General features: G+C 44.3%; 1 protein-coding gene across 5 annotated transcripts in view; it reads left to right on the top strand.

The window, feature by feature from the left end:
- LOC139054854 (shootin-1) overlaps nt 1–23,196 on the top strand; it is a 71,868-nt gene that overhangs the window by 30,096 nt on the left and 18,576 nt on the right. For all 5 annotated transcript variants that reach the window (XM_070532516.1, XM_070532517.1, XM_070532518.1 and 2 more), the window contains exons 6-11: nt 1,532–1,629; nt 6,501–6,582; nt 7,321–7,415; nt 8,115–8,261; nt 11,692–11,827; nt 19,200–19,314. In XM_070532516.1, the coding sequence (XP_070388617.1) occupies nt 1,532–1,629; nt 6,501–6,582; nt 7,321–7,415; nt 8,115–8,261; nt 11,692–11,827; nt 19,200–19,314 (673 nt within the window). The remainder of the gene's footprint in view (nt 1–1,531; nt 1,630–6,500; nt 6,583–7,320; nt 7,416–8,114; nt 8,262–11,691; nt 11,828–19,199; nt 19,315–23,196) is intronic.

Here is a 23,196-nt window from a genome sequence, read left to right on the forward strand (position 1 = left end):
TGGTTCCTCATTGCAAAGTTTAAGCTGAATTAAGCATAATAATTGTAAAGCTATGCTTTACATTTATTCAGTAAGCTGAATTCAGTAAGCTGAATTAAGCATAATAAGTGTAAAGCTATGCATTTCCAGCTTATAGGGGTATTACTCAGGCTCGCGCGTGCGCACCTGACCCTTCTCTGGATCGCACAGCGCCGACGGAGCGGCAGTCGCTCCCTAGCACTTTCGCAGCAGCCCTAGCAGTCAGAGCTGTGACCCCTAACCCGCGGTTCGCAGTGAGTTGCGACCACGGCGGGTTCAGGCCAGTGGGGACAGGGTGAGTCTCGACCTAAGGTGTTTATTCACCTTGGTGTACAATGATTCCAACAGACAACAACAGCCACAACACATACAAATACAGCACAAAACACAACCGCTTGGCGGAGAATTCCGCACGTCTGGGGTGAAACAAACCGCACAATGTGGGAGCCACAAAAGAGGCTGATAAGAGTTCAGCTCACCCAAAGTGGTTCCGCGCTCGGGCCCTGGGGCGGTGAGTCGCACACAAAGGCCGGGCGCAACAGGGGGGACGGCGTGCGGCGGTCTCAGCGGCGGATTTGAGATGCGGCCGTTCGCTAGCTCTTCCACCGTGAGACCAAGATGCTTCGGGGGAACAGCGCTGCTCCCCGAGCGGCGGAGAGGGAAGTCTCCCCGGTTCCAAGAAAGGGAAAGGAGGGAACGGGGTGCCTTGGCTGCAGCGTCGCGGCCAGGCGCGAAGAGCAGCGGGAGCGGCGAAGGTGCCCTCTCCCCAGCTACCCTCCGCGGGCGAGCACGTGATTATCGCGTGATAACCGCGTGGCCGCTCCGGAGATATCGGGACGCGCGTGCGATCCCCACAAGCTATAGCTGCTATTCATCTGCTAAGGACCACCGCAACCGGCACCCTCTATGCCATTGAGAAACTTGACATGAAATCAGTCTACCGTCAGGTATATACACTGCGAAAGTCACATATAAAGATGTACTTACAATACTTACAAGAGAGGCAACGATACACAAACAAGATGGTGTCAAGACCGATTCCACCTCTACACGTGAAATCTTCTAACTGGTGCTACTCTTGGTTGCGCCGTAACAATATCAAGCATGCCAGTCCACTCGAATCATGCTCAGAAGGTGATGATGAATTACAATGGTTGCTTTGTAGAAGATTTGGAAACCTTGAGCAAATACTGGGATCACACTTTGATATTGCAAATCGAAATGCGGCAGAGGGAAACATTCTGCTCTGTTCTGGTTCACAGTAAAAGCTGTAAGGTGTAGCCAGCAGAAGTGACTGTGTGTGCTGTAGGAATTCCGGTAAAATTTGTAGAATAAGAGGAATAGGGAACAATCTGTTGTGACGCTCATTGTTCCAAAGCAACCTCTAGAAATTGCAAGCTACTTCTGAACCAACTCGAGGAAAACAAATTTCTTAAGGTTTAAAAAAGAAAAACTGCTCTAGGTTGATTTTGGGAGTTCATCTTTACTTTACATTGCATGCACATGAATGCAGATCTGAGGCTAGAGGTGACCTGCCTCAGGGGCGAGCTGGAGCGGAGCGAGAGCACTGGCCGTGACTTGGCTGCCAAGAATGAGCGGCTGTTGGCTGAGGTGAGCAGCTTGTTTGACTCTGGTTCCTCAGAACCTCATGTGAATGATTGTGCTGGAGCTTTTTCTCACGTTACACTTGTTCATAAAAATGTACACTCTCCTTTTGTTATAAAAATGTTTTTCCCAAGTTGCAGTGCATTCCTCAAAGTTTTTTGTTCTAGCTATGGTATACCATCAGCACAAATTTATACGGGAACAGGAAATAACGAATGGGAACGTCTGTAAGGCGTGATTACATAGAAGGGTGACGTGTAGCCACTCTGTAGTTGGTTTCTAAGCATGGAGTAGTTCCAAGTGTACACTTTGGAGTCTGAATTAAGCCACTATTAGAAATGCAGGTGAACCTGGAAACAGAACAAGGCATTGGAGTAGCTTTATTTGAATTTATGCTGGTAGTATTCAGTACTACGTTGCCATCTTTGCCAGGAAGAAATACCAGCGGAGGAGATAAGGGTAGAATTTAGCTTCAGGTGCTGGACATCTGTACATAATTTGCTCTCGATTTTGATAACAGGCACCAATTAAGTAATTTATGGGCCCGAACCTGGGAGGACAGTAAGGAAACTTGAAGTTAGAGCATTCAAAGCGGGTCGAGAAACTGAAAATGATTGGTGTATTATCTATAAGAGATATCGAGATGCTGGTATGGATTCTCTAGAGTGCACATGCAAGTAGCTGATATTTTATGCTCACTGACAACCTAAGAATTCAGTAGGAGCTCCACCCACAAAACTGCATTGCACCTGACTTCTGGGCTTCCAGCAATCCAAAATATAGTTCCTGAAAGGCACGGATATTGAAAGAAGTGCTATGCGCTAGGCTGTGATGTCAAGGAATTGAGTGAACATAATTGATTGGCTCATGTACATCTTTTTCATGTACGGCAGGGGTGTATTTGCCTCTGCGTTCCTAGGTTGTCACCGACTATATGTAGTTGAGATTAAAGAGCCCCTTGCTAGGCCCCAGCAGAAATTTTGGTTGCCTACTGGATGTTATAAAGAACTGTCCAGGCAGTGTTCTAGCTTTAAGAATTCTTGGAGAGGGTTATTTGTAACCAAAATAGAAGCAGATAAAGCAATAGTGCGAGGAGGTGAACTTCCCTTTCTGCAGGAGGAGCTCTTGCCTCGACCAGCATTTGCAAGTGAGATCCCTTTCCTCATTGGGGCTGAGAGCCCACCCTCTTTTTTGTCACAGCAATTGTCACTGTGACCCCTGTCTTCCTTCTTTTCTTACTGCATTGGGCGTTTCCAGAGGTGGTTCTGCGTGCTGTGTTTCATGGAAATCTCCAAGTGCCAATAAGCAGAGCATTGCCACATGGCCTTTATATGTGGTATGGTTAGGAGTGCACTGGCCTGAACCTTTGCGACAGATTGTACCTGTCTCAGTGGCAAAAAGCTGAAGGGACCATAGATGAGGCAATGTTGGAGCTGACTTTTTCAATGTCTCGGAAATAAAAAGCACCTCTTGATGTGGTCATAATGTAACCCAATTTTGCACATAGCAGCTACACTCAGAGGCTTGGGCACATAGAAGTAGTACATTATGGTATTGTAAAATGGGTATCTGTAAGCTGTTTCTTCTGCCATTGTTCATGCACAATGCCTTTGTCACGGGGAGAAATTAGAGCTGACAAGGGAGCCAAACCTTCACCAGCCAGGAACCATGTTGCACCACTTAGCCCCATAGCAGTGTGTTGAAGTGTGCTTAGGAAAAATTGCATAATGGGCCTCGCACTAGGTTTGGCCATTTTAAACAGACAAGCACAGTGTATACACCACATGCTGACGGTCGTGTCTGCAAGGTATTACACTGCTGCACACTGCAAAAAAACGCAGTGTGCCCTCCTTCTCAAAGGAGCCCTGCTCCCAGCCAGAGTCAAGGTCACATGCACAAATGCCTCTCCGTAAAACGCTCTCCCTGCAATGTCGCTCACCTTGACATGTGACTTCGGTAAACCATCTAATTCGGAATGTGAAATGCCACTACCGCAAGCGCACTGTGCACCAAAAAACGATGAGAAGAAAAAACGAGGCTGGGCTCATCACATAAACTTGATGCAGTTCCTTGGCTCCGGTATGGGAGAAAGCCCGGAAAGAATGCCACTTGCAAATGCTAGTCAAGGCAAAGGAGGGAGAGTGTCTCTGCCATCAATTGGCGCTTACCTCCTGGCAGTATGGCAGCAGGGTGATTCAGCTTCTTTGATCTCCTCCAATAATGAACCGATTTGAAAAATTATTTTGGTGCATCATTTCCTAGATGGCAGTTGAAAGCTTTCAGTGTATAACCAAAATTTACAGTGTCCTAGTGTTATGTGCAAAATTTGCCTGGTGAGGGGCCCTTCTAAGTCTAGCAAATGTCTTTCATTTTTTCATTTTTGTGGTCGCTAAGCTTAGTGGATCTAGTTCGCTGAAAGAAAGAAAAAAATATGTACTTGTTACATGGTTCCAAATATTTTAGGCTGGAATTTACGACAAAATTGTCCAGCTATATCTTCAAAAGTGTGGCATAATCTATGAAACAAACCAGCAAATATGGACATGTGTTAGTCGACAAATTATACAGTGTGTTTTACCTGACTTTATTGTGTGTTGCTCTTGTTTAAAAACTGTTTTAGTTCAGAGATTTTGCTGTTGCTACCTTGGCCTAGCAGTTCAAAGTGTAGTGCTCAGTGCACAGCTGTGTGTTGTGTGTTTAAATTTCAATAAATACCGTGTGTTTATATTTCAATAAACGCCGTGGACCTATTTCAACTCCAAGCAGGAGAGAACTTGAAGGAGCAAGACTTCAGAACAGCTGTGTCAGTAGCCAGTGAAAGTTATATTGTCGTAATATCTCCAAATTTGGTTGATGAATTCACCTTACGCATCTCCCTCTGTTAGAGGCATAGAAAGAATGTCTGAATGTGTCAGCCCCAGCAAAATGCAGTGTTGGTTTTTGCAACTATTTTACTAGCATTAAAGTAGGGTTTGCTTTGTGTCGTCTGCTTTGGTATTGCACAAGCACGATCTTGTACAGCAGTGAGTAGATATTGTAGTTTCAATGTCATTTATTTTCTAACAAATTGTTGGGGGTTCTCCAGGTGTCAAAAGCTGTCGCAAACAGCTCGAGGGATGCCTGGAGGACTATACATGCAATAGCTTTCATACCAGCTTAACACAGCTACGCTGCTCTTCTCTTGTGTGTGTGTCACGGACATTCTCACAAAAGAATTTAACATTATTAAAAAAGTTATGTATTATACCCAGTGAAACAACAGTTGAAGTTAGTAGTACAACAGAAGTAAAAGAAAAGCATAGAGCTTACAACACATAGAGCTTACAGTAAACATGTAAAACAAATGCTCAATTTGATTATGTGTTTCACACAGATCGGCACAACAGAATATAAACAAATGGCATACGCTATCATCAACTTAAAATGAACAGTTACTTTAATTGATGAGGACAAAAGCTGCTAGAAAGAATGTCGCATTTTTCATACTTCTTTAAAAAGAATGGTATATGAAATGTCAGTGACTGCATCATGTAGCCACCATGTTGTCGTGGGATTGGCCATTGATCACTACTATGTGTCTGGGAATCATATCTCAGCCTAGTGAGTCTCGATAGGTTCTGTAATGCCATTTTCTCACATTCATTCAGAAATATAGAAGAGTAAAGCAAGTGAAATTTACAGTTTCAATACACTTACAGTTTTATATTATATGAATAGTCGTGCGGACTGTGCCTATGAGTACAAACGACGGCAATAGTTTACGGACCACACAAGCCTGTGCCAAATGGTCTCTGTGTCCCACCTAGTGGTGCGACACCTGGCATCGAGAGTATTGTTAAGCTGGAAATGAGACCCCATGTTTTTCGTTGGTGGGTCAGTTTTCTTGTGCTGCACAACTTCATTCTCCTTCATTCTCACGCAAAGTGCACAGTCCAGGGGCTCACAGTGATATCAGCTCAGCAGAAGGCTGCTGCTATCAGCACTATCAGTTCCAACGATACTGCTTGAGACAAAGGCCCGTCGCCATGGCTGTCACAGAGTGCATTGCATCAGAAAGAGAAAACTAGACAAGCCTCATGCCGAGCAAAAAATTGCCGCGCTGGTGAACAACAAAAGGACACATTTTCAGCCTAGCGCTGCTCCCAGTGGCATGGGAAATGTCGTGGAGGGGTTGTTTGGCACACGTTCGCGCAGTCCGTAAACTTTTGTGCTTAACTGTACATGAGCAACATGTCAACTTGCCTTTTTTTGTAGTTGATGTAGGGAGGAAAGATTACATTTTGTCAAAGTTCCCCAAACTTGTGTGCAGCAATTTAGATGGGAAAGGAAAAAGGGTTTTGTGCAGTTGTAGTTTTACATTTGCAGGCAAAAAAGGTCAACATCACAATAATGCACCAGCTGCTGATGACAGTGTCTTCACCAATGTCTCAACGTGAACAGTCCATGTCATATGGGGTGAAAAAGTAACATCAGAAACTTTATTCTGGTTGACGACACCAAAGCTTGCACAATCAGTGATTATTTCTTGTGTTTGTACCAGCTACCATCATTCTTTGTTGAAATAAAATGGTTTCAAATTTTTTAGTGTTGACCTCTAGTGTCTGTTCTGACTTTGCCACTGCTACAGTTTCAAAAGGCAGGCAATCTTTCACTTTTGTCATGACTTCTTTCAAGTAATAGCCAGAGACAACCTACTGTTGTCTGCACACAGCACCAGCGACACATCAGTACCAATGTCGTCGACATCAGTAATGACATACATAACATAGATATAACATAGATATAACATAGATATAACATTCATATGAAGTCTGGTCTGTACAAAATATGATGCCCATGAGCTGGAGGTACACGTAACAGTGGTCTATACTTTGCAGTTGGAGGCTGAACGGACTGAGCGCAGTCGTTGCCAAAAGCGGCTAGCTGAGATGGAAGATGGTATGGGCCGCCTCAACAGGGGTGAGTGACAACCCTCGGTTTTTTTATTACAGTTGTGTCTCTTGCTTGGTACAGCAGTCGAGTGTTTTGGTGCAGTGTGGATGTAGGTGCATACGAGAGGAGTTCAGCAAGTCATATGCATAGGGCAGGTAACCACTGGTCTAGAGATGGCAAAATTTCTGGACATTTCAAATGGCCTAAAAAAAGAATGCAGCCCCCCACCCCCCGCCCCCGCTTTTTCCGGAAGAAAGCTTGAAAAGTTGGAAATTAAGTAGGTTTCACACTGCCCTCTACAAATATTCGAAGCAGGGCAATTCTGTACGCTATACAAGTAAAGAATATGAAGAGACTGTCAATATATTTTATTCACTTTACTAGATATATAAAATTAAATGGATCTGCCAATGACCTAATCCACCACTGCACCGCATGCTCACGCTGGTTTTCCTCTTCAATTTGCCATCCTTGTTGCTTGTGCACTGATTTTTACAATGATTACTTACCAGTTAGTCCATATTTCCATTCGTCTATGAGTATACTTACATTACTGGAATGCAGGCCTCTTATATGTGGCAATCGCTTCTATTTGCACCTCTGGGTAACCTGAATCGAGTACAAATAAAATATTTTAAAAATATCTGTATTAGCATAAGCACTTCCCAGTACAATTTATTTGCTATCTCTTATGCCTGTTCTTATATTTGAGTGATTATATTTGGTAGCCGGTCGTGGACTCATGGCTCTGTCCTCCAAACGCAGTGTCGGTGCTGGCTGCCCGAGAATACATCGAGCTGCGCAAGAAGTTTGAGGATGAGTCGGAACGGAACCGAGCACATGAGAAGGAGGCTGCCAGGGTGAGTGAATCTCGCACAGCTCAATTCTCTCCTGCCTCCTGAGGGGGTATTAGCCACCAAGACAGTTTTGTAAACTTGTGGAGATTTTTTTTTTGTTTGTATTGCAGAAACTCGTAAGCTTCATTTTAACAAAATTCGGAAGCATTGTTTTAACAGCACTGCCAGTTTAATGAAGTTTCTTGGCTGAAGATATGACCTCACTGTGTTAAGGTTAAATCTTAGCTCTTCAGTGGATACATTATGGAACAGCCACTTCTATCCACATGTGTGTGATGTAACGAATTTCGTACGACAGCCGACCAACTATCACATAGTTAACAATTTTGAAACGAGTTTTAGAGAGAAACTTTGACACTTGAGGTGCATTCACCAACTGTGCAAGGTACATCCAATCAGTGCCAACTGAAGTGACATAAGTGAAGTGATTTTCTCAGTATACAACTTTATTATTGCCTTCGCTAGTGGAAACAGTCTGTTGTATTGTCACTAGCTGAAAGGGAGGAGCCAGAGTGTATACTGTACCCACTCTTCCACTGCTATAGTAACTGCACGCTCCCTAACGGTTGCATAGCAAAAAGGGCTTGCTTCAAAATAACGGCTGTCCACTAGTCGGGACGGTGCATGTATTGCCAACGGCTGACAGCAGCCATGGTTTGCGTGACACACGTGTCCTCCACCTCTGTCCCGTAACCCGCCCAGCTGAAAGGAGAGCGCAATGCAGCCGTCCGCCAGAGCGCCTTCCTCGTGGGTCAAATGGTGCCCGAGGTGAGGCTGCTGGCAGCACTGGACCAGGTCAAGGCAGTCGAGCTCCAGGCAGCGGCAGCCAAGGCAGAGCACGAGGCTGAGGTGAGCGTGGGGTGCACGTTGACTTTAATGGCCGCAGTGGCACATACTCGGAAAGTTTCTCGCATGATATGTACACGCATCTTTTGGTGTCTTAGAAAAATAATTAATTCTGAAAGATCCTTGTCGCAGCATTCCCTGTCTTATCGGTAACGCACTTCTTTGGGCTAGTTGGTGCAACAGTGCAAGTATGTACGACGTGAGCAGATGATGACAGATTGAGAAATAAGATGCGCTCCGTCCCATGTTGCCCCTCAATTGCTCCATCTTCATCCACTTGCGCTGAACATACTTGCTTCGTCTCATCGCTCTGTACAGGAGTTCAAATAGCAGCAAGAAAAAAATGAGTTACCGTGATATCTGTACTAAGCCAGAGATTTTGCTCCTCCAAAGTGGACAAGTCATCACATTTGAGACATAAAAAAGAACGAAAGCCACGTGATGTATGAAAAAAAAAATTATTACTGTGAATTCAGCACATAGAAATACATGAATAGTGCAAGTTTAATCAAAATCTACTTATACGTGACGTGAAGAAAACAGTTTCTGAGAGCAATGTCACTAATTTGTAGCGATGCCTTTTGCAGAATGAAGACTGCTTGTGTACCAAGCATTTGGTGCATGTTAAACACAGGCTCACATGGTCATTGAGGGGGGAGAGAGAGAGAGAGAGAATGTGTGTGTTATCTGGAGAGATTAGGTTAGGCTTGACATGCTACTCCAGCTGAGAAGGTGAGGGATGAAAGAAAGGGAGTGAGAGAAAAAAAGCGTGCACACTAAATGTACTAGTATGCATGTTATTCACAGAGCCTCATTGAGGCTTGTAGCTTGCAAGAATACTGTAAGTGCCTTAGTAGACTGCAGTTCAGAGCCACGACACTGGCACAGTCTGAGAACGTCTTGTAGCTCAGGTTGCGTGTTGTGTTGCATATTTAGAGAAATATCTACGCCAGCCCTTGAGGTTGTAAAGCATCTGCCAATACAGATTGAATAATTGGAGTCCTCGTCAGTGATAGTGGCAGTGCAAGTTTCTTGGCAGGTCATCTTGAAATTATTGTAGTGCATACACAAAGACACGGAAGGTACAACAGACCTTGCTCTGTGCCCCCTGCTCTGTGCAGTCCCTGTGTCTGTTCCCTTGTGGGTGTGCTGCAACAGTTTCACCTGGCTGTCAGAATTAATCAAGAGCCCTTCACCACAGCCTTCCTTACAGCCCCTAGGTTGCTTTGAGATGAGAGAGACATACTCCTTGCATGCAACACGACATGGGTGATGCACGCTATCATCCACACATACATAGCATAGTACGCACAGCACACTCAAGTAACGAGCAAGAGCACACACGGTAACAAGCAACTAGAGTGTCAGTCTGTGGCAAGTGTCTCGGAACAATTCTAAGAGCACTTTCATTGCTGACAAAGCATTAGCAGAGTTGCTCCTTTGTCCAGGAATATGGTGCAGTGCCATGTAAATTCAAAGCCCATTTGAAGACTGCTTCTGTGGCTGCAAAGTGCACGCAGACACACAAAACATGATTTATGTCATCAAACACATTTTCATCAATTCCAGTTGGTGCAAGGAGTTGTCCATACGTGCAGTGTTTAACCAAATAGTACGGTGTGTACATTAAAAGTTCATTAATTCTAATTCTGCAGGGGTGCTATGAAAATTCGAATTATACATAATGCGAACTAATGAAAGCCAGAGAAAAAAATCGCACGGTTAAGGTGCATCTATATAGTCCAACGTAGCATGAGCGCATGCACACTCTATAGGTCACGTTGGCGAGGACAATGTCTATAGTTGGAAGCACTGGTGCAGCTAACGTAACCGGACGCGGCCAAGGCGGTCCAACGTGCCCAACATCAAGATGGCTGTTGCTCCATCCGCGCATACATTGCACCGACTGCACCGACCCACAGTGCATGGCACAAAGAAAAACGGGGCCCACGCCGCTTTGCCGACGGTCGCAGACAGCCATTGAAAGTCTTCAAAGCGGCGCACGGCTTGGGGATCGTTCTGCGCATGCTCCAAAGAGAGCAGCTGACGGCACGCATTGAAGTGTAGAAAGGACGGCATTTCGGCTGGTGCAGCGCAAATTGCGTAGCATAACTGGCTGCAAGCGATGCGCACTGAAAAAGTCAGGCTATGAACGCGCCTTTGCGCTGCAGGAGCAAGAACTGCACTCTAAAATGCACTTGTGAAACGCACCACAGCCTGCTGCGAAATGCACCATACGTATCCCAGCAACGTTGGGATACATATAATAGTCACGAATCTCAAAGGCTGTGCTTTATGGTACTTTGAGCGCCGATAAACGTCGTGGCTGCCATGTTTCAGACATTACCTGGTTCCACTATTCGGCAGGGCACCTTGTAGAGAAAGAGCATAGCCTCCAAGATGTAACAGAAAGGTGCAAAGAAAGAAAAAGAAAAAGAAGAAAAAAAAACGCAGCACCGTCTCTGCATTTTTGTCTTTAAGGTCCTGAGAGAGGGAGAGAAGCAACCTGCAACAGAGACGTTGGCTATGGCTGGCCAGGCGCGAATGCGTCTCTCCAGTCAGGCCTAAACCAAGGGCCGCAGATGGAAAGAGCAAAGTGGCGCGGCCCGCGCAGCATCGCCAGCGCCGCCAGCGTGCTCCCACGCACTAGCACTCTCTCCGTCTACAATGGCACAGAGTTTGAATTATTGGTGGCGGTGCAGATTTCAGTGTGAATTAGCAGGATGCATTACATATTGCTTTCAATACATTGTTGGATGGACCGTGGTGGCTACTTCGAATGATCTGAAATTTTGAATTAATGAGCTGTGAATTAACGAGCTTTTACTGTATTCCCATGCCTGGTAAGCATAGGTTGACAGAATAAGCTGAAAGTTAGTATTCATACTCATTCACCGATATTTTCATATGCTATGTACTCGCATACATGTGTACTCACACCTATTGGTACTCCTTCATGTTTCTACACATGCCCTTTCATACTTATCAACACTCACTCCTGTTCATACTCCCATTCACACTTGCTGGCATCCACTCGCACTCATACTCGCGTCTACTCCCACTCTCCGGCACTCTCTCACATACATGTTCACATCTGCTCACACTCACAAACAGCCACTCGCGTCCACTCAAAATCCCTTCCTCTGACTTTCGTTCGTGCTCACGTTAACGGGCACTCGTACCTCTTCACACTCACATTCACTGAAACTCACTGGCTCTCACTCCCATTCATACCCCTGCTTACTCGCACCCTTTGTTGCTCACTAAAGCTCCCTCTCATGCCTGCGAAATGAATGTATAGCGAGAAAAAGTCAGTGCACTTGTGAGTGATAAAGCCGACCTATGCTTGTAAGTTCAGGCACTCGCTATGTGAAAACCAAACAATCAGTCAATCAGCTAATCAATGCAAACACTCTTCCATCCCTCCCTTTAGGTCCGGGCCCTACGTGAGCAGCTGGACTCGCACAGCGCCCCTGGGGAAACAGTGGAAGAACTGAAGCAGTGTCTGGGAGAGTCGGAGCAGAAGCTGTACGAGTCCCAGAAGAGGGTCCAACAGCTCGAGGAGAGGGGTGAGCATTGAATCCACAACGTGGTGCACCTGAATATTCCCAGAAAAAACAGCAAGAAATGCAGTTGAAGTCATTCCGAAAAAAAAAAGAAACAGTGCAACAAAAGGAATGAAAAAAGAGAATACACGGGCACTGTCTTCAATCCTGTTGAGAATGATGCTCACCCAACTAGCCCAACTTTGCACTTTTGTGCAGGCGAAATGTTAATGTTGAGCAAACTCACTGGATGCTGTAACAGTTGTAAGGGGAGGTTGGCATTCTTAAATGTATGGGTGCCATCTTCTTTTTTTATGAACCAACCTTTAGGTTGCAGATTTCTTTGGATTTGTCCATTTCATTCGTCATTTGTTTCATGCTTGCAGTTATTACTTCACGCTCACACTGTGACCTGCTTAGCACTCCAGAAAGGAAACCTGGCAGTATTGTGCAGTCCAATTATAACAATATAAAGAAGGACAAGGAATTCTGTCATCGTCATATCTAGACTGCTGTAAAAAATAAGAAAAAAGACCTACCAAACAAACCATTGTTGTTTGAAATCCAATTTGCCGCTTGCACTAAAAATAGACGTAGAAAGTAGGCAGTGAAAAATGAAATGTCAATTTGTATCTCTAAACAGTGTGTGAAGCATTAGGCGCACTGAAATAGTTGGAAATCTGCACTTGCTTTTGCAGGAATTTCAGGTTCACAACCACACTGTGTATTGTGTCTAGCTGCTGCGCGAACACTGATGGGCAGTAATTTAGTGTGCATGAAATTGGTGAGCGACTCGATCAGGGTCAGTGTTAAAGATGGGCCATTGTCAATTTCATCGTCACTGCCACTGCTGTTGTCACCTCCGTCGCACAATGCGGTCACCTGTTGCGACAACAATCGCCCCTTCGAATATCTCTTAGCGGAATGAGGCGGCACTATCTGCACTCAGAAATTCCTCCACCGAAGCATCACTTGTTTCATATTCAGTAGCGACGTGCTCCCAGAGCTTGGTAATGTCAGTGGCTTTTACTGTGTTGGTCTCGTTATCGTGGGGGGTTTCGTCCTGCCCTACAAAGCATGCCTTTTCCGTTGATCGGTATGGCGCCTGGATGCAGCTGTCATGATTGCAGAGCTCCTTCGTGAGCTTGCACTTCTTTGGGTCTAGCAGAATTTGTAGTTTCGTCTCAAGTGACACAGCTTTGCACTTTGTCTGCACCATTTTCTGCTATACAGCGCCATCTTCTTTTGGGCTGCTTCTGCAGCAAATTTCCACGCTCACTAAGAGTGCATAGAAAGGGCAGATGACACATCGAGTTTTTTAAATATTATTATTCTCTCTCTCTCTTCTTTTGACGCACAGAGCATGTTTGCGGGCAACGTGGACGTGAAGCATCTGGCACCAACTAGTGATGCTCTCTATCGCTTTCACAACTGATATGCGGGCGGGATGTGCTGTGCAGTAATGGCTGCAGATACGAACTCGGGTAGGCAAACGTGTCACCTGTTTCATCATCATTCATTTAAGGGGAACTTTGCAATGCGAATGTCATGATTATTCTGCATAAAAAACGCTGTCCAGGAGGCAAATATTTATTTTTACATCCGATATGCGGTGAATAAAATATTATTATTTTGTTTTTTTTCCTTATAACCCTAATGCATAATAAGTTGATACTTTTAAGTCAGCTCATCATTATAAATGATACATCATTATATGTGATATTGCTATAAGTCGACTGCACTGTACTGCTCTATAAAGGCAGTTAGCCGGCTTCTATTTATGTATTGGGACAACTTTTTATTTTTTATTCAACTTTAAGGCTTTCTTTCGGTGGAACCCTTATGGTTTTAGCTTGTAGCTGCATACAGTCTGGCAGGTGCCAGCTTTCACCTTGTAAGTTTCCACAACACTCATTGCAGAAATCACAGACGGGCAGTCTGCCTGTGTTTCAGAGGGGGGAGAGGGAGACGGGAGAGAGGCACGTGAGGCTGGCGATGTGGTGAAGGCGCGCAGCATGCAGACGGGAACGGTGACTTGCATTTTCCTATTATTAGATTTCCAGATATTTTTGTGTTCCTTTTCCCTTAGGCACTGACTCAGTAGCCAGATTTAATTGTTGTGACCAATAACACAGAACAAACAAATGGTAACGGTGCCCCTGCTGCTCATAGCTATATCAGATATATTGTTAAAACTGATAATGTTATAAGTCACTTCGACTGTGTTTCTTTTTGTCAAATTGAAACGTTTAGATTGGGGCCATGCAAACGCTGAAATATTCGATTTCGAATAAGATAGTGAGAGTCCAAACAATTTTCGAATAAAACATCTAGTACATTTGAACCTCGCAATAACGAAATCAGTGGAGAATGCGAAAAAAAGTTCACTTTTGTGAGAAATTCGTTGTTGCAGAATGAGACAGCACAGATAGGTAATTCTTTGCAGAATGAAACTTTACTGTCGAAATTCTGTTAGCCCACATAGGCAAGCCTTGCTCGAGTATAAAGAATTGCATTGTTGACAGTACAAAGTGCACCGCATGCGTCGATCAGCACTGGCAGCGCTGCCATAGAGCTGTATTCTCGGTCGATTGCTTTCAGAGATACGATCACTTTTGTGAGATTTTGCATAATTTGGCACCAGAAACATAGCAACAGAGCTGCACGCACGCTGCAGCATTTCTACAGCGCATACTTTCGCCCGTAGACACTGACACATCTGGTTCCAAGCACGAAAGTGATCAAATGTCGTATACCCGATGGCAATTGATAGAGATTGCGACCCCTTCATGTAAATCTATGTCCGGCACCGAATCCACACACGATAACTGTTTGGTGGCACGAGAACCAGTGTTCTTGGAGAAAGGGATGCGTATACCTGGATGATCGCTCAGTCACGGCCAGATACATAGCACTCCATGGTGTCGCCGTCATTTCAAGCATCATAAACAATTCCAAGTTGGTGGGTCGTGGATTTTGTTTTGTTTTTGTTTTTGCTGCATTTTTCTATAGCGACATTTCATTATTTAGAGGTACAAAGTGCATTGAATTCTATTGGAACTAACCGGGCAAACTGTCACACACACACACATGACACTGTTGTCACAGGAATTTGTTATCGCGGGTTTTGACTGTATTCAACTTTTCAAATATGTGGTTTTTGTGATATTCGGTATAATCGGCGAATGACCTGGCTGTCATCAGTGCCTTGACGCATGCAGCGTTCTCATGGTGCGCTATCGTTATCAGTACAAAGTACGATCAGGTTGACTGGACCAATCAAAATGATTAACGGTACATGGACAGAGGGAACAACAAAAGCAATGCACGTGGAAAGCACAGGAGCATGTGTGAAGATCGGGTCAAGTAGCCACCATAGGGCACGCTGATCACATTGCGTTCAGTGTACAGCAGTTTAAAGCTTTCTGCCGACATGCATGCACAGAGATGAACTTGGCACGGGTTGCCAGCTGGTCAACCGCGGACTCTAACGCCGCTTCAGTGGCCGTCCATCTAACATACTGTACGCGGGATCTTGAAACTGATCACAGGTGAGTCACCCATAGGAAAATATTAGCAACAAGCTTTCTGCAATGGCTTGCAACCCATTATCACATCTGCTGATGGCAAATTTTTGTCACAGCTGCACCATTGTCCACACTGTCTAACCTGTTAGGCTTATTTGGATGTGCATCGTTGGGTGTCGGCGACTAAATTTACGGTTGCCAAATCAACACAGATCTTTTTACAACTCTTTCACAACCCCCAGAAAAGTGACAACCCACCTCGCCAATGAAAGCGAGTGTACTGAATGACCGCTGTTCATGGCCGCCATCTTTGTGAAACGCCGTATGGGCACACTTTGGTCTCTTTTTGTAGCTTTGAGGACTGTCTTTGGATTTGCATAGCAGGCTCGAAAATGTTGTGACGAGCATGCTTGATGAGCATGCTGACCACTGGCTTAGACACATTTACACAGAAGGCAGGTGAAAGTGCACGTGAAAAAAAAAATAGGAGTAAGGAGGAGCCATCGCGTAAACTTGCCATAGGCCTCCTGATCTTTGAGAACCCTTTACCGTCAGTGCTGACTGCGGTCAAACCGTGTTGCAACAATGTCTGTGCAGAGTAGTGCCAAATCATGTGACCTGCATTCCTTGCTTTTGTCTATAGCTCAGATAGAACTTAAAGGGACACTAAAGCGAAATAATAAATCAGTTGAGACTAATAAAGCATTATGTGAAAACCCTGCAGACAGTCATTTCAAAATAACAGTTTGGTTATTAGATGAGAAAATGAAGGTCGAAGTATGAGTATTTGAATTTTGCGCCGAAACCCCGAAGCCAGTATGTCAGTGTGACGTCAAGGATTCCAAAGTATGTTTTCGCATTTAGGCCATGTTGGCTGAGTGAAGGTTCTGAAAGCTTGCCATGTTTAATAGTTGGTTCCTTTAGAATACAATGTAGTCAATCTGTACCGCTATATTATTAAGTAGGCCCTAGAAGATGCCATCAGAATCCATGACGTCACAGTGACCAGGTGCGGAACTTCAAGGAGGCGTCGCCACCGGTCTTTTGTTCTTGCACTTTTTCTGGCTTAGCAGGAGTCTTATTGTGGTAAGAGTGGTGTTTTTGGTGTCATAGAAAGGCAATTTACTGATGCAGAAGAAATCATTTTTCTCTTTAGTGTCCCTTTAAGGAGCTGACGATAGCCCAATGAAACCACTTACCATTAAGATGGAAACACCCTTGTGTTTCCTGGACGAAAACGGGAAAGCAAAACTTTCTAAGCAATAGAGGACTACCATCAAGCACAGTATGGCCCACTATTAAACTTCAGCTTCAGAGGGAAAAAAATGCTTGATTCTATTCAACAGCCATTCTATTGATAAAAAATATTTTCCAGACTTTCGTTTATAAACTAAGTTGTTATCAGTGCTGCAATACTATACATCTCAATTCCTAGGTATCTAAGTTACTTATACGTAGCAAGATTCTTGTCATGTAATTTGAGCAGCCTCCTGAGTATATGCAGCCCTGTGCTTATTGCACAAAATTTGTAAGCATTAAGGCTTGCGTTAAATTTTCTTGATTTGATTTGATATTTGATTTGAAGTTTACTGTTCAACATTCACACACCCTTAGTTTTGATGTATGTCCCTTCCTTGTGGCATACATCATGCGGCCCAGTTATAAGATTATCAGTTGTCGCTATGGAATTTTTGTGGAGCTTGAATGTTCTTATAAGTGGGTTTGACTGTACTTGATGCACAGATCTATATATACAGTTAAACCTCGATATAACGAAGTTTGTAAAATTGGCCATTTGCATTGGTATAATGAAATTTCGTTACATTGAAATTCAATCTTTTATGCAGAAAAGTACAGTCGCCGATGGCTTCTTCTTACATGGATGGTGCTGAAAATTTTTTCAAATTTTATTGGGCAATCACTAAAAGCAAATTTAAATGAGAAAAGAAATAATTTTGTTGAATTTGATAGTCGGTGACGGAAAATACAATTTTATGGCATGTCGGCGATATCTTCTCATTGACGGTGCGAAGTGAAGCCAGCTACTGTTTTGCGTCCACTCTGCCTCCGCGTCTGATAGTATTGCCCACAGTGGGACAACACTACAGTTGAACCTACTTATAAAGATACCAGTTTTAACAAGATATCTGTTATAACAATGAGACGCTGCTGCACCGTCAACTTTTGAATGTTTTCCATGGTGAAATAACCCGCTTACTACAATTCCCCAATGCCGCATTATCGGTTATAATGATGAAGTCTGGCTGCTGGGTGTCCGAGCCGAAAGGTGGTGATATTCAATATCTTTGAAAAGAAAAAAAGAAAACAAGAAGTTTGAGCCGCTGCACGATGGCCCGCTGCTCCAATAGCCACTGCACTCTTATTTTCTAGCCATCTCCGCGCGCCTCTCTCTAGTTGCCCTTCCACCCCTCTGAACACGAATGGACTGTGGAAAATGCGCTGCTCCCAGATTGCTCGCATGTTGATTGTTGCATGTTGCATAAAGTTGGTTCTTTATTCTATGGCTGGTTCTTCATTCAGCCCAATTCTGTTAACAGCTTAATTGCTCGTGTTCGTCTTTGTTGGTTGCATCGAAATCGTTCCTGGCCACGTGGTTTCTCAGGCTCATTTGACTCGCCGCCAAAACGGAAGATGGCTGATCTGCCAGCTGATCACCAGCAATGTACGACATTCGCAGTGAAAAGAAAACGCACGGCTATAGATTCGGAAACTAAGTGCTTCTAACCGATGAGGCGATCGTTGTGAATGTGCTTCCATCGGATAGCAACGGTGATAATGGCAGCGATGATGCAGTAGGAAATGCTGCCTCCGCGGCTTCGTTTTCGCGAGGAACCTTCCGCTGCACTACGTCGAGCACCTGGATGCCTTGGAGAAGGATGTCGGCAAGCTTCGCTTAAAGCACACAAGGCTGGTAGACATAGAGTTTTCCCGTGCAAGCCAGTGAGAAGCACGTGTCGAGACGCTTGTGGTGATCTCACATCAGCGTTTCCTCTGGATTTCTCAAGTTGGCAGTCTGCCAGGGCAGCGTTCTCGCAATTTTTAAAAGGCCCCTATTGGGGCCACCAAAGCGATGCCTCGGCGGTACTCGCATATCGCTTGCCGCCTGTGACCCCTCTTTGCATTTGTTATCGCAGTGCCATTTTTTAACGTTGACAGCCACGGCTTGTTACACACGATCAGAGTGCTCAGGAAGTAGTTAAATGAGTGAACACAAACAGCAGCTGGGCAGAGGAAAGTGGTGGGGAGGGGCACTGCCCTCCCCGCCATTATAATTTTCTCACATCACCTCTGCCATGCCCCTATTTTGATGTATTCATGCAACCCTGTTATAATAATTATTGGTTATAACAATGGAATTTTCTTGGCACTTGAATATTGTTATAAGTAGGTTTGACTGTATCATGAAAAGCGCCAGCTGCGGGGAGCGGATGCTCTATCATACTCCATCTTCGACGTGTGTCCAAAACTTGAGATTACCCATCTTCCAGCACTAAATGTGTGGAAAAACAGCATACACGATGCCATGCCATCTTGGCATGCCCACTTTTCGCACGCGTGGCAGATTAAACAGGGCGCACAGGCTTCATATGCACTCAGCTGTGTTGACAGCCACGGCAGCGCTAAAAAAGGAGACGCACACCAACCTTCCCTCCACTTTCTTCCTGCCTGCCTTAGCGTGCACTTTATTGTGTTGCCAGAAGCATTTTTTGTTGCATGCATGGTGGGTCTAGTGGTGCAGCTTTAGCTATGGGTACACTACATTTGCATCATGATATGTAAATGGGACACATTTCTTATAAGAACCTCTTCTCCCTTTTCCATCTTTCTCCTCTCATCCGTTGCCACAGTGCGAGAGCTAATCACAGAGCTGGACCAGAAGACCTCGGCACCCAGCATCGTCAGCGTGCCACCGCCTCCTCCGCCCCCACCCCCACCACCGCCTGTGCCATTCAACCCCCTCAGGTGAGCACTGCTGGAACCTTATTGATGCAAGTGCAAGATTGGTGGTGGTGAAAACATCTTTGTTTACTGGGTTGACCTCGAGTCTTATAGAAGGGTAGCACAAAGTATGGCATGTCTCATATCAGGAAGTCTCAAATGACTCCCTGTCTGTAGGAGAGATGTGTGCGATAAAATGGATCAAAGATTCCCATATTCCCCGCACATCTCATTGCTTAGTGAGCTAGTAGAGAGTTTTAGTTGAGTGCTTACATTCTGTTTGGTTCAGGCAAGGGCGCCATATCACTGTGCATACAAAAGCTAATGCGTACCTGCCAGATCTTCCAAGTTTTCTGTAATGTTTACGAATTTGAGCTTCTTCTACAATTACCCGCCGTGGCTGCTCAGTGGCTATGGTGTTAGGCTGCTGAGCACGAGGTCGTGGGATCGAATCCTGGCCACGGCAGCCGCGTTTTGATGGGGGCGAAATGCGAAAACACCCGTGTACTGTACTTAGATTTAGGTGCACGTTAAAGAACCCCAGGTGGTCGAAATTTCTGGAGCCCTCCACTATAGCGTGCCTCATAATCAGGAAGTGGTTTTGGCACGTAAAACCTCATAATTATTTCTTCTACAATTTTGTGAATGTTGCATTAAAAATAATTTTTTTACGTGAAAATGTTTTAAGGTGCCCTTGCACTCCAAGTTATGTATGTTGTTTTTATTACACTTTTACTAACCATAGAACTTGACGACGCCTCCAGTGCCCATGAAAGTGCTGAAGTTGGATCATTTTATACTTTAATTTGCTCCTGAAATCAGTTTCGGCACCTACTGAAGCATTATAAATCAACAACTTTCAGCAGCAGATGTGAAGCAAAGGCACATCACCTATGCTGTTCGTTTTGACTGCTTGGGCACGAAGAACATGCTGTATTGTTCATATCATAAGAAGCCAAGAAATACTGACACCAAGGACAACATAGGGGAAATTACTTGTACTTAATGAATGAAATAAAGAAACAATAAATTAATGGAAATGAAAGTGGTTGAAAAAACAACCTGCTGCAGGTGGGTTGCACGAGAAGAAAGGGGGTTAACCGAGGGGCTCGATTTTATTAATTTATCGTTCCCCGCCTGCGGCAGGTTGTTTTTTCAACCACTTTCATTTCCATTAATTTATTGTTTCTTTATTTCATTCATTAAGCACAAGTAATTTCCCATATGCTGTCCTTGGTGTCAGTGTTTGTTGGCTTCTTATGATATGTCTAATGAAATCGGGCCCCTCGATTAATCCCATTTCTTCTCGTTTATTTCATAACGAGGGTCTCGAATCCGGCAACATTGATGCCTTCAGGTAGCATGTGTGGGTTTATTGACCAGTTGCCTTCACCCCAAAAGATCACGTTCTCGTGACACCTGCGGCAGAAAGGATGTTCCACATCCGCTGGCAAGGTCTGTGAGTGGGTGGCGCTGGCTAACACTCCCAGGGTTCTACTAGGGCACATAAATACCCAAGAAAGTGGATGGGAAAACGACACGCAGTAGCTCAATTAGTGGAGCATTGCGCGCGAAATGCGAAGGTTGTGGGATCGTTCCCCACCTGCTGCAGGTTGTTTTTTGAACCACTTTCATTTCCATTAATTTATTGTTTCTTTATTTCATTGTTTAAGCACAAGTAATTTCCCAGATGTTGTCCTTGGTGTCAGTGTTTGTTGGCTTCTTATGATATGAGTAATAAAATCGGGCCCCTCGGTTAACCCCATTTCTTCTCGTTTATACTGTATTGTTAATATTTATGCTATAGTATGTACAATGATGACATTAAAAATAAAAATGTGTTCTTATGCTTTTTAAAGCAACAAAGGAGACACACATATTGTTTTTAACTGTTCGGTTTGTTTGCAGCATGGGGACGATGCTTTTTAAGAGGGGGGCTACTGACACATGTACTTGTTTGTCTTTCTCTGGTGACTGCTTTTCACCAGCTAGCAAATGTTAAACGTAGTTGCTCAGCACAGGACACGCTGCATGTATTGGAAGTTTCTCGAATATTGTCGATAGTTCTATTCATTGTCTGTTGCCACCAAACTGTGTGTAAACTAACTCTATGTGTGAAGCAAATAGTGTAGTACTTTCTGGAAGGAACTCGGGCAGCAGTGATTGTGCTGGAACCTTCGACAACTCATGTATAAAAACTGATGTGCTTGACCCAATGATCAGATTTTGACAATTGCCAACTGTGCTCGCCACTATCGTTTTGCTTTGAGTGTCACTTGCTTTTCTAGGCACAGGTTTGCCCAATAAATAGTTTTGTGATTCACATTTTTTTTCTACTGCGTTTGTCCCCATCACTGCAATGTAACAGTATACAAATAAATTTTATTTGCAACTGACACTAGGCGTGCTGTCCAACAGTCTACACTGAATATATAATGCAAAAGTAGGCACTTGCACGTAGCCTGTAGACATTAACGACGTGTAAATTTAATTTCGTATATGTATGACAAACACGCGACGGGTATTTATAATGTTTACTGTGTGTGAGAGGGTGTGTTTACAGGCGCCTTAACTAGATGGTGCCACCATATCCAGTGCTGGCATGGTAGGTGTGTGGTGGGGAGACCTCATTGATTAAAACCTCGTTAATTTGAAAAACCGGATAATTTGGACTTGTCCTTTGCCTCGCACATGTGTATGCATTATTTAATGACATCAAACCTTTGTTAATTTGGATGTGTTTGGCCACACGGCAATTAATTTGGACAACCCCCAGAGTGTGGAGTGCCACAAGTGAGGGACGCAAAAGAGTGAAAGCAGTGCTAGGAGCCAATAGAAACGAAGCAGTGAAGTCTGCATCGTCGTAGCCATCAGCAGAAACTGTACTGTAACGACAAAAATGCCGAACGCTTTGTGTCTATTTGTGTGTCTATGCGTTTATTGCCTCACATCACACCATGTTGGCTGCATGTATTTTAATTCAGAACTGTGCAGTCACGATGCATGATCATGCCAATAGAGACCGATATTTCGTGCGCAGCGATTGTGGCTAATAGTAGCCCCGTTCTGACTCAGTGCACTGCTTGTGCAATGTTAGGAACACGGCGGAAGCTGTTGAGGGTGAAGACTGACTGTACTGCAGCTACGTCAAGATGGATGGACCATCTACCAGCTCATTGGTAAAGAAATAATTGGGATGTGTGCGTGGTAGTGAAAAGCACGTCTACTTGGATGAAAACGTTGGTCGACCAAACGGGCCACACTGCAAATGAAGTCAAGAGGCCTGTGGCACTGCGAACACTAATCAGTCTCAACCTTACGAGAAATGTCACTTGTGCGCTGATATTGTGCAAAATAGAAGCAAGGGTTGCGAATTTATTCACTAAATGAAGATGGATTGATGTGGCAAGCACTTATTTATTGTTTCTTCGATTCCCTCTGTGATTTCACATTCGATTAATTTGGCCGTTTTTCTCGGACCTGTGAAAACCAAAACAATTAGGCTTTCTATAGTGCGGAATGTAAGCTGCATTTGATTGGAAGCAGCTTAAGTCCTCATTGGGTGAGCGAAATGCAATAGGGTAAGCTTCTTTATGTCACCTGCTGTAATTTTAAATTTATAAGCTGAATAACTTGCATTTTATTGCATCAATTCTGCTAATTCTTTTTTGCATTCAGCTCAGGATAACACAAGGAATGCCGTGTTATGCAGAACATTGTGGGTATAATTTGGTCATAGGGGCCTCTTTAAAAACGTTGAAGCATATTTGCCACAAAGATGCTATATGCGGGAAGCATAGCCTCCTATATATTTTTTTCAATATGGCACTGGAGTTGCCATCCAACCTCTTTTGTTATTCTCCTCTCCTACTGCCCCGACGCTTCACAAGGGGTGCTAAAGGTAAA

This window comes from Dermacentor albipictus, chromosome 1 (assembly GCF_038994185.2).
Source record: "Dermacentor albipictus isolate Rhodes 1998 colony chromosome 1, USDA_Dalb.pri_finalv2, whole genome shotgun sequence".
In the NCBI taxonomy this organism is placed as follows: Eukaryota; Metazoa; Arthropoda; class Arachnida; order Ixodida; family Ixodidae; genus Dermacentor; species Dermacentor albipictus.